Source organism: Haliotis rufescens, unplaced genomic scaffold, assembly GCF_023055435.1.
Source record: "Haliotis rufescens isolate VD_foot unplaced genomic scaffold, xgHalRufe1.0.p SCAF_20, whole genome shotgun sequence".
Lineage (NCBI taxonomy): Eukaryota > Metazoa > Mollusca > Gastropoda > Lepetellida > Haliotidae > Haliotis > Haliotis rufescens.
The window spans coordinates 20,731,444-20,744,261 of record NW_025963891.1 but is presented as its reverse complement, the minus strand read 5'-3'; the positions used below and the strand labels follow the sequence as shown (position 1 = coordinate 20,744,261).

Sequence of the window (12,818 nt, the reverse complement as noted above, 5' to 3'; positions counted from 1 at the left end):
GCCTAACCAGGGAGGACATGGTGTTCATTTTCACAGCAGCATATTTCAGTGGCTGGTTGGTCCCCTCTGGTAACATCAGAACTGATTACCTAGCTTGGATGATCTGGCCAACCCTCTGCTGGCATTGTCCCAGCAAGAGAGTTGTGTCTGTCAGTTCACCCATATTGCACTTCATTTCTTCCAGGCTGTCTGAATTAGTAACAGTTGAGAAGTTGTTGCATTCATCCTTCTACTTCTGGATTGCTGATAGTCTCTTCTGAGTTTGGTGTCAAGTGGCCTTTTCATTCAAGACAGATCACCATTTAACCAAGATATGGAGGAATTTCCTTACCTCTTCCTGAAGATAAAGATTAATTGGTGTATTTGTTATTCTAAACACACTGTAGAAATAACAGGTGTGGGGGGCACTGGAACCGAGCCATGTTCCGATCTAGGGTAGACTTGCGTGTAGACTCGGCCAGTGTAAGCAGCCGAGGGATGCAGACACTGAAGAGGTGATAAAGCAGATAATTGTCTTGGAGTTGGAGTATGATTTACTTCTTACAGGTGCCTGACATGGAGGCGAACTAGGATTAGCTGCCAAGGATGTTTGCTGTTAAATTTGGCAAAGGTTTTTTGTACTGCAATCGTACCTAAATTTCAAGGGAACTAAAAGATTACTAAGATTTGCAGCCACATTTATTATAATTATGACAAAGCCTCGAGATAGGAATCTGTAGTTTTCAGTATGATGGTATGTTAAACTTTGCATATGCATGGTGCCAGGGTGGCCCAGTCTTGTAATGCACTGCAATTTGCTGTGCAGAGTTGCATCCCTTAGCTGTCCCAGGAGCTGCTGATGGAGGGTCTGAATTCCAGATTCAACCTGAGGAAGGTGATCTGTGTTTGTCAGCAACCCTTGCTTGTGGGTTTCTTCAAAGTGCTAAATGTCTGTGAGCTGCATCACTTTAGGCTCTGATGCCACATTAAGCTGACATGTTGTGACAGGACTGAAATACTGTTCAGTGTGGGGTTGAACACAACTCACTCACTAATATGTCTGAAGTTGCGTAACACAATGCTAAGGTGGAGTTGGCACTTCACAAACAGATATGGATATTTTTTCTGAGGCCTTGGATAGTTTATCATTTTGACTTTGATGTGCTGATACCTTGAAGTAAGGTCAAGGATCCAGCAACGTTTACACAACTTCTACAGATAATGATGTTACACAATAGCTTTAGATTACAATGTCATGATGGCCCATCATCTTACACTATCTTGATCCAGGCAAGTCACACAGCACCCGATACACATGTCAACACAACACACACTTATTGTCCTCACAGAAACAATGGCATGTCACGATGTCATTTATATTTGCATTTCTGTAGCCCCTACTAACTGTGGATATATATTCTGATCAGGCGCCTTGTCAAGTACTGTTGCCATCTTGACCTCTGATAGTTTAATAATACACAAATGATGAAATATTATCGGAAGCTACTTCAGATTGGGATAAATCGGCCTCTTGCACAGCAGGTGCCCCCCAGGTAGTGGATTGTGGGCTGCTCACTTCCACTGGTATACTGGAGTAGCTTGGTTCGACAGTGTAGCCTCGGGTTATATGTTACTTGTAGTGTAATGAGTTCAGGAGGGATACTATAAAGACCATTAATTTAAACTAAGTTGGCTTGTGGTTTGATGTAATCATGTTTAAGCTTGTTGAGAGAATGTTATGAGTTCAGGTTGACTAATAGGTTACCTGTAAACATTTAGTACATTATATTGTACTTTCTTTGATAGTTTTGTTGCTTTATTAGGAAATAGGGCCAATAACTCATAGCTAGAATACTTTTGTAGGGACTCTTCTCAATTTCCTATGAATTCCAGAATAGTTTGGCTGATAGATAACCAAGATGGGAATATTTTTGTGGAATATTTGTACCTAATATCTAACATTGAGGTGGCATTCTCAAAAAGATTGACTGCATAAACACCTTTGAACATATACAGCAATTCAATATATTTTCTACCTTGGTTGCTCAGAAACCTGTGTTGGCCTTAAGAGATTACTTAATGGATTGGCTGGTCATTCTCAGCGACTTGGTTGATTGTGTGTCATATATTGTATCCTGATGGCAGAAATCAATGCTCATGATATCAATCACAGGTTTGTCTGGTCAAGACTCATTAATTAATTGGCTGGAGTGTTGTTAAGTTTGTCTGTAAACAACAAAAAAATAAACAAAAAAAATAAAATATTTTGGTATCAGTGTGTTGGAGGTGAGCATGGTGAGCACCAGATACAAAAAGTGAATTGCAGTTCCACAAATAACATAGTGCTGATGTGTACACTTGGATGTTCATCAGTTTGTCTGTCATCTGATGATTATATATAGGGCTAGGTCAGCCTCAACAGCGCCACCTATCATCAGAGGAAGTTGGTCGAGTCAGGTTGGGGATACCTGGTATGGAGGCATCATGACTAACAAAGATGGAGGTCGAGGGAGGGAGGCAGAAGTGACTGGCACTTCACATTAGTTAGATTGTCAAACGCTAATGAACTCTGAGATTGTGAAGATTGGATACTGGCTAGTGTCTGTGCATGTATCTAGTTTGTGTTTAGTTCCATGATAAAAACTCACAGAAAAGAGCCATTTGTGCTTAGAACCAGGGATTGATGGGTTTGTTTTTGCATGATGGAGTATGATAAACCTGAAGTCATCCTTTAACGAAGGTCAGACATCGAAAGTGGAAATGGGGTTATGAATAGTTTTCGTCTTACCTATACATGCTATAGGTGAGGTGAAATCAGGGTTTGATCGACATATTGCACTTATATAGCTAGATGCATGCACTGTGTGTGTGTGTGTAGCTGTTTGCACTAATCCAGACCTAGTCATTGTTCTATCCCCTTAATGTTGTGCCAGGCAGGGCAACAACAAATACCATCTTTTAACTGTCTTTTGATATGACAAGGCCAGGGATCAAATAACTGTCCAGATGCTTCATCCATAAGACCATGGAGTATTTATCATGGACATTGATGAAGATGCTGTGATTTAGGACATGTCTATCATCAGGTGATGTTATTGAGTGTATGGCATAGTCTATCATCAGGTGATGTTATAGAGTGTATAGCATTGTCTATCATCAGGTGATGTTATAGAGGGTATAGCATTGTCTATCATCAGGTGATGTTATAGAGGGTATAGCATTGTCTATCATCAGGTGATGTTATAGAGTGTATAGCATTGTCTATTATCAGGTGATGTTATAGAGTGTATAGCATTGTCTGTCATCAGGTGATGTTATAGAGTGTATAGCATTGTCTATCATCAGGTGATGTTATAAAGTGTATGGCATTGTCTATTATCAGGTTATGTTATAGTGTGTATAGCATTGTCTATCATCAGGTGATGTTATAGAGTGTATAGCATTGTCTATCATCAGTTGATGTTATAGAGTGTATGGCATTGTCTGTCATCAGGTGATGTTATAAAGTGTATGGCATTGTCTATTATCAGGTGATGTTATAGAGTGCATAGCATTGTCTATCATCAGGTGATGTTATAAAGTGTATGGCATTGTCTACAATCAGGTGATGTTATGGAGTATGTAGCATTGTCTATCATCAGGTGATGTTATGGAGTGTATGGCATTGTCTACCATAAGGTGATGTTATACAGTGTATGGCATTGTCCTCCATCAGGTGATGGTATTGAGTGTTTGGCATTGTCTACCATCAGGTGATGTTATTGAGTGTATGGCATTGTCTACCATCAGGTGATGTTATAAAGTATATGGCATTGTCTTCCATCAGGTGATGGTATTGAGTGTATGGCATTGTCTACCATCAGGTGATGTTATTGAGTGTATGGCATTGTCTACCATCAGGTGATGTTATAAAGTATATGGCATTGTCTTCCATCAGGTGATGTTATTGAGTGTATGGCATTGTCTACCATCAGGTGATATTATTGAGTGTATGGCATTGTCTACCATCAGGTGATGGTATTGAGTGTATGGCATTGTCTACCATCAGGTGATGGTATTGATTGTATGGCATTGTCTACCATCAGGTGATGGTATTGAGTGTATGGCATTGTCTACCATCAGGTGATGTTATTGAGTGTATGGCATTGTCTACCATCAGGTGATATTATTGAGTGTATGGCATTGTCTACCATCAGGTGATGGTATTGAGTGTATGGCATTGTCTACCATCAGGTGATGGTATTGAGTGTATGGCATTGTCTACCATCAGGAGATGTTATAAAGTATATGGCATTGTCTTCCATCAGGTGATGTTATGGAGTGTATGGCATTGTCAGTGACTATTCCGGTTCCATTATTGGCTGATAGTGAAGTACTGCAATCATATTGGCCTGTATCCTGCCAGCTGTCAGAGCGTATTTCCCACCTGCTGGGCTCACCTGTCTGATGCTGCAGGGAATTAACCACCTACCTAGCATATAGTTATTTACTTATAACCCCTGGATGTTATTTCATGGCTAACCATTGTTGTGTTTTGCCTGATTTGGAATGATGGTATATTGATCTGCGTCATCGTTTCAACCGTATATCTTAGTTTCCCTCTATAAGCACAGTCGGTACAAATGATAATTTAAAATTAATAGAAAATGATCCAATGGACAGAACATTGAAAGAGGCACTGTGAGTTTAAGTTTCAAAGCAATTATTTGTTCATGACAAAATAGCATCCAATTCACAGAATTATACTCCTTCACAGATCCTTATCACCCTTTGCTAAATGACTGTTTCAATCTGTTTGGTGAAGCGTTCAACCAGGGCCTACTCCAGCATCTCACGACTTCATCTGAAGAGTGGTTCATTCATGGAATTGGCTAAAACAGTGTGGAGATGTTCTATTCTTGTCACACACCATCCCACTTCCACCTCAGTGGATAATGACCATCACCTGTGTGTGAGATCACCTGTGTGTGAGATCACGGCAATGGAATCCACCATCAGCGCTCGGCTAGCTAGCATGAATGATCATCTCTCCACCTGACTGACACCATCCCCTACACGTGCCGCACATTCAACTTCCTGTAACTCTAGCTTGGAATTCTGGGCCGGTTTCTTGCACAAACTTGACACTTCCATATTAGGGCCAGTATCATTGGTGATTCAGTTTTTGTCATTAAGGACAGGACAATCTCTTCCTCCGATAAAACACTTTATATATCCGTGAACTTTGTGGTTCAAATGGGATTCTTGTTTCCGATTGAGCTGATAAGTTGAGAGATAAATGGTTTTTAGTCTTTGACATCTCAAGTGGGGTGGCTTGTGCCATCAGTGATGGAGATTAGTGTATCAAAGATGAAGCATGATTAGAGGCGATAAGTATTCAAAGAGGGCAAGGAATGCATCCAGTTAGATCTCTGTACTAAGAAAACCACATGTAGACCTGATGTCTCTTTTGGTGTGTTCTGTATGGGAACCCTGAATAAGTCTCAATACATGTATGTTTCTCTCATATATGAGCGACTAAACATGTTTCATTCATGTGTGTGTATTTCATTAGCACAAATTTTCAATAAAAAGTATCATTACCATGGTTCAGTGTTAAAAAAGGAACAGAAAAATATTTCACACTTGACCTTACACGTGGATTCAGATTTACATATTTGTCTTCTCACAAGACTGTGTGAAAAAAGCTGAAGAAATACATTAAAAGAAATAACATACACTATGTATGATGACAGACAAATAGAAGTATGTAATATTACACAGGAAGTCAGTCAGTTTATTGCCTGTGTGGAGGCCACTGCCCAGTGTATATACCTGTACCTATTACTCATGTAGTACCTTTGTGAGACTATATCTCGGCATGGCTTATGGAAGATGTACAATACAGAATGAACTCAGACCAAAATGAGGAAAGAAGGTTCAAGTATTGACAGTGTATAAAGTCCTAGATGATGTACATGAGTTAATCGTAACGTTAGGCTGTAACTGTACATTATGTCACGAGAGGATACACATCTGTACAGTAAAGTCACACTACAAAAGAAGATGATACACATTAAAAGGGCGGTCGGGTAGCCTAGTGGTTCAAGCGTTCGCTCGTCACGCCGAAGACCCGGGTTCGATTCCCGACATGGGTACAATGTGTGAAGCCCATTTCTGGTGTCCCCCGCCGTGATATTGCTGGAATATTGCTAAAAGCGGCGTAAAACCATACTCACTCACTACACATTAAAACTTGATATTTGTCATTGTAGACATTCCATCATAGGGAAGGAATCGACTCAACTTAAAAGACAGATTTAGTAGATTTGATTTAATTAATGAGAACGTGGCTTGACATCTCTTTCATATACTGGCGGAAAATAATATTTTCAAATTTATGTTCATACATTTTTGCTTATATACTGCTTGATTTCTTTAGGGATATTTTGATCTTTCCAATTCTCATAATATATCAAGGGTATATTTAAATATGTCTGACATATTTGATAATCCCTGTCAAAAGGGGAGTAGTATATATTTGTGTCACTTGTTTTATTGATACATGCCCTCATGATATGACCCGTGTATCGTGGCACAGAGCATCGTAATGCACCAAACATTCAATAGGCACACCCCTACTTAAAATAGGTGAAAGTTGGGTTTAACCATCATACCTCGTCATACACTTGATATTGGAGTATATGAAATATGTGGCCAGCATGTTTATAGTAAATAGCATCCTTATGCGTCAGTGTTGATAAAGCAATTAGTCTGATGTTGTTGTGGGTGTGTTAATTACCAGCTGAGACTCTGCCAGTAACGAGGGGAGTTAACGAAGTAATTACACAACCTGGAGCGTGTCACTAACATGCAGAGGGAGATTTAGGCCCAAACTGTAGCTGTACGTGTGTCTCGTGTGTCTCGTGTGCTGCAGGTTTCACACAGATAGGGAGTAATCGCAGGCTTGTGCTTGAGCATGTGGTATGGTGTTATATACAGGTCTTTTTAGTGTGTTGGTGTGTATGTGGTATTAATATTTTTTTATTGATCATTTGATATGAGTCTTTTTAAGTGCATTACTGCTTGTATATTTATGTCTACCTGTTGTAAGTGGTTAGCACTTTGTATAGGTCATACAGTTTTTTTTCTGTCTTTTTGCTCCGATCTTATGAATAGTTTTTGTATTTGTACTTCAAAGAATTCTTTAGCTGATGAATAATTGCTGACCATGAAAAATCAATACAGAAATAGGCAAGGAAGCAATCACAGTGCTATTATTGTATGTTCATGTTCAAAATGGTTATTAGACTGAAATATTAATCTTAATGAATTAATATTTGGTTATGACAATCTTTGACAATGAACAGGAGGACAGTGTGTTGAGCTGAGCTGAGGTTAGCTTGCTATATGTCACGTGACTTCCATTAACTCAGAAAAAGCGTGCAGCTCTTTGCTTTGAAGCAGGGTATAAGGGATTTATTCTGCCTCTCAGAAATCCACGTGCAGCCTGACTTGCTCATGGTGGGGTATAAGGAATTTATTCCCCAGCTGAAAAATTTATTCCCCTCCAAGGTGGAATACACAGTATTTTATCAAAATCAGACCTCATGATTCTGACATGGAGGTATGACAAATATTGTCGTGGTTATCATTCAAGCACACACAGAAATCCTACGCCCTGCATTAGCGCCAGAAGCTTGTAATGTGTTAATTTCTCCAGTAAGGCATCAACGGTTGCCTGACTGTATACACTACCACACATTCTCAGCCAGGTATTTGGCCTGAATAAACATCAATATTACAAAAAGTGCCAGATTTCTCTACTCTCCACACAAAAGGTATTTACAATGCATGATTTAACATTGGTCTAAGCTGCTTGAGTCTGGAAGCTAATATTTAGCTTTTGTCAGTTGTCGGTTGAGACAGGCAGAGAGATGGATGTTTTGGTACATGATGGAAAAATAATTGCTTCATATGTTTCTAACTGTATCACGTAGAAAAACTTCCTTTTGTACTGTCAGACTTACAGTTATGAAAGACACCTATTTCTTCAAACACTAGATTTATGAAACAAAATGATAATATTTTGCAATTATCTTCCCAAAGTACTCATCTTGTAGATGTCTGGATATGATGTTCAATCTTTAACTATTGTGACTTATCAATAAAGTATCTACACTAAGTGTATGCTGCCATTATAGGTAGATCAACCTTTCATGCCTGTAATTATATTTACTCAAATGTAGCGAGTTTGTTCCCTGCCCTGTGAGGGTTTTCTGTACAATAAAAGTTCTTGATTCCTTATTCTTGCTGACCGCCTCCGTGGTCTAGTGGTAGAGCGTCTGCCCGGAGAGCGGAAGGTCCGGGGTTGGATCCCGGGCCGCGTCATACCAAAAGACATTAAAAGATGGTACTTGTTGTTACCCTGTCTGGCGCTCGGCATTAAGGGGCTAAAACAAGGACTGATCGGCTCAGTATACTGTGTCTGAGTGGGGTATTCATGTTAAACTTGCACACACACACACACACACACACGTACATGCACGTCGCTATATAAGTGTAATAATCTTGGACGCGACGTTAAACCCCATTTCACCTCACCTCACCTCATTCTTGCTAGAGGAGATGGGCTTTTAGGACAGAATAGGATTTAGGTTGTTTAGGTTTCCTATAGAAATGTTCTTCTTTTGCAATGTTCTTCTGGTATGCCGGATGGTATATTGTAAGGAAATGTGAATATCAATAATGGGTTAACAAGAACATGTATGTGAGTTACATTAAGACCTTTTTAAATTTTTGCTGATTAGTTTACTGGGAATAACTCCTGGCTTCTTTCTATAATGTAATCTCAGCACAATGACTGTCATATCTCCCATATATCTAAAAACAGTCTTATGATAGTCATAGCGCGAACATCAGTTTGGAGTCGAGCACTTGTCTCCTGTTTGCTGGCAAAATTGGTGACCTTTAGACTATTCTTTTAATTGATGACCACTTTGGAATATTAACTTTCCCTGGAATGATTTATTGTCATTTGTCATGGAGATGTGCCGCTGATAATAGCATAAATTTACTCACTTATCCTAGTTTCTCAAACAAATATTCGAAACTCCCAAGCAAGTCTGCAATACTTTGGTAAGTGTAGGCTTCAGTTTCAGGATGAGGAGGTTTTCTGGACTCCCTCTATTATATATCAAGACAAGAAAAAAACAAATCTTAAAGTAATTTCATTTCAAACGCTAAGGTGGCGGTCGGGTAGCCTAGTGGTTAAAGCGTTTGCTCGCCACGCCGAAGACCCGGGTTCGATTCCCGACATGGGTACAATGTGTGAAGCCCATTTCTGGTGTCCCCCGCCATGATATTGCTGGAATATTGCTAAAAGCGGCGTAAAACCATACTCACTCATTCACTCACTCACTCAAACGCTAAGAGTCTGTCACCCATCCATATCAAACACCTAATATGGAACCTTTATCAGGCAGTTGACAATGAGGTTCTATTTGAAGAATGATGGTTCAGGACATACTGGGTTAATTTTGATAAATATTGCCCCCCAAAAGTACTACTTTTCCTTGTTGGCATCCCTGGGCAGTGTGTGCAGTGTCACATTTAGGCATGGAGGGAATGTGTTGGATTAATCCTACAACATACATGCTTCTGCTTCCGTTTGTGCCATTTTAAATGAGGTGAAAACAAAAACACATTAGCAGATAGAGCAGGTTGTTTACAGACAGATGCAATTCTCCAGGGGTGGTCAGGGAGACATGCCACAGATTCCTGGGGTCAAGTATGCCAGGCATGCGTGAGGCGGAACCTATTATGAATGACCACTGGTCAAGATGCTTACCTCAGACATACAGTATAATTAGTTTGGTTGGTTGGATATCTCTGACCTTGTTAGGCTTGTCTCTTCAAAGTATCGTGGTATCGGGGCAGAAATAGATAACTCAGTGCTGGCATCATCCCTGAAAGCATGGCGGTACATCATACAGATATATGTAATTCTGTGTTACCCTGATGCAATGTCCATGGAATCATTTTAAATGGAGACTTCAGTTTTTATGCTGTACAGTAGAATTACCACCAAACACTTTGGCGTTAATTAACAGTAGAATTAACGACAAACACTCGACATGAACACCCGTGAAGACCCGGGTTAGAATAGGTCTTCAGAAACACAGCAACTCATAAGAGGCGACTGATGGGATCGGGTGGTCAGACTCGCTGACTTGGTTGATGGATGTCATCATATCCCAATTGTGTGGATTGATGCTCATGACATCAATCACTTGATTCTCTGGTCCAGACTTGATTATTGACAGACTTCCGTCGTATAGCTGTAATATTGTTGAGTGTGGCCTCTTACGACAAGCATAGTCGCCTTTCACAGCAAGCATGGGTTGCTGAAGACCTATTCTACCTCAGATCTTCACTGGTGGCCTTTATGTATATATCTAAACCCTAAGGATTATATGTCCAAGTTTCTGAGACTGTTCTTTGGTATCTATTGATCATGTTGGTTATAAAAACCCTTATGCAATGAAGAGTCAATTGTTTGGCCTCTGTAGAAAGCTGCAAGATTCAATCAAGCATTCCGAGGCTGTGCTTTGCTTTATCAGAAATCAATGTATTAACGCATCATGTTCTCAGAGTGCATCTTTAGCCATGGGGTTAAGGCGGAAATGTTGATTTTGAAAATGATTAAGAAAGCTTTGCCCTTCATTGTGGAAACATATTAGCAAGATTGAGAAAAATGAATTTACATCAGGAATGGCTCATTCAGCGTTCTGGCTGATGAACACAACAAAGGACCATGAACATTATCAGCTAATTACAGCCACATGGGGCACATGTCTTGTGGAAAAGGACCAAAATTGAACATTTATCACTATTGATTTCTAAATGATAATTAAGTTCTCTTTAAAATACTTGAGTGAGGGTTTGAAAAAATTGTAATGTTTTTCCCAATGAGAAAAATTATTATCATTAGTTAAAGGAAAAGGAAAATGTTTCGAAAGATGTTTTAGCATAATATTATTTATTATTAATAATTATAAATAATAAATATTTTTGCACTCTTTTGCAGATAAATCCCAACAGCAAGGCTTACAACGAGGGCATCAAGGTTGGGGACTATGTGTTTGCAATAAACGGACAAAGAGCAGATGGATTAAACCATGGGGATGCCCAGGCTCTTATTAAGAATGCAACGGACAATCTTTACCTCGATCTAAGAAGGTAAGAATAAGTTTTTCAGAGACAAAATAGAATTTCAGCTAATGAATGTCAAAACTGGAGTCTGAGCCATGAGGAGAAATTATACCACAGCTGTAATATTCCACAAAGCATCAAAGCATGACTATACTTTGGTGGGACGGTGGGGTAGATAAGTGATCAAAGCCTTTGCTTGTCGCCCTGATGGCAGAGGTATGAAGTTATTCCAGTCACGACATGGCTGAAATTATTGCTGATGTGACCTTTCATTTTAACCATGTTAACTCGCTGACATTGCTTCATATTTGGACTTGTTGTTACCTTGTCTGGCGCTCGGCATTAAGGGGCTAAAGCAAGGACTGGTCGGCTCGGAGTCAGTATACTGTGTCTGAGTGGGGTGTTCATGTTAAACTGCGGCATGGTATCTCAGTGAGCTAGCACTATAAATCGGCATCAGTCCGGACTAGTACAAGCAGCCACACAAACACACACACGTACATGCACGTTGCTATGTAAGTGTAATAATCTTGGACGCGACGTTAAACCCCATCACCTCACCTCATGTTTGGACAAGAGATAGTTTCTAAACCTGCAGGGTGGTGGGGTAGCCTTGTGGATATAGTGTTTGCTTGTCATGCTGAAGGACCGGGTTCGATTCCCACATGGGTACAACGTGTGAAGCCTATTTATGGTGTCCTCCGCCATGATATTGCTGGAATACTGCTAACAGTGGCATAACGCCATACTCACTCACTTCTAAACCCACAAGAAAACAAGACCTGGATCGTGGGTGTTATTTAGCAATTTTAACCTAGTTTTATAACTTCTTCAGTCTGAGTAAATATGCATAGTGTCATACAGTGGTTATAACAGTGTATTACAAAATGGTTCGTTGGAATGGCACTCAGTACAGTATTTATTGTATAGCGCTCTTCACAAGTGTAACATTTTGTATGGTCAAGATTGTGTCAATCTACACTCAAATTGAATGCCTTTGGTGTGTTAGGAAACCTTTCAAATGAATAGTTGGGGCTATCATCTTTAAAGCATATTTTAACACACGGTTGAAAACACTGCCACCATGGGGAAGGCTTTTCACATCAAGTGTTGTCACCAAGATGAATGAATGCATTATGTCTCCACAGTATGTACTGGGTCCCCTATTGAGGAAGTGAGTCCTTACTGAACACTTGTGTTGAGAGTGCTTCTGTTACAGTGGAGGTTGTAGGAAGTCCTCTATTTCCTGAATAGCTCTTGCCATCCCTGGTGGCAGGCCTCCCTCCCCCACAGCTGTGTACACTGCTCATGTAGCATCAAGTATACATGTATTGTTTGACCCGTGAAGATCCCGGGTAGAATCGGTTTTCAGCAACTCATTCTTGCCGTAAAAAGCGACTATGCTTGTTGTAAGAGGCGACTAATTGGATCAGCTCGCTCACTTGGTTGATGCATGTCAACGTATCCCAATTGCGTGAATCGATGCTCATGATGTCAATCACTGGATTGTCTGGTCCAGACTCTATTGTTTACAGACCGCCGTCATATAGGTGGAATATTTCTGAGTTCTGCGTTCAACAACAAACCAAAAAAAGTAAGAAGTTGACGGATGACAAAGTAGACACAGTTTATGGATCACAGCTTCC

General features: G+C 40.0%; 1 protein-coding gene across 40 annotated transcripts in view; it reads left to right on the top strand.

The window, feature by feature from the left end:
* The window catches only part of LOC124137577 (sorbin and SH3 domain-containing protein 1-like), a 182,325-nt gene that overhangs the window by 66,825 nt on the left and 102,682 nt on the right, over positions 1 to 12,818 (top strand). For all 40 annotated transcript variants that reach the window (XM_048400956.1, XM_048400951.1, XM_048400949.1 and 37 more), the window contains exon 2: positions 11,048 to 11,199. In XM_048400956.1, coding sequence (XP_048256913.1) covers positions 11,048 to 11,199 — 152 coding nt within the window. The remainder of the gene's footprint in view (positions 1 to 11,047; positions 11,200 to 12,818) is intronic.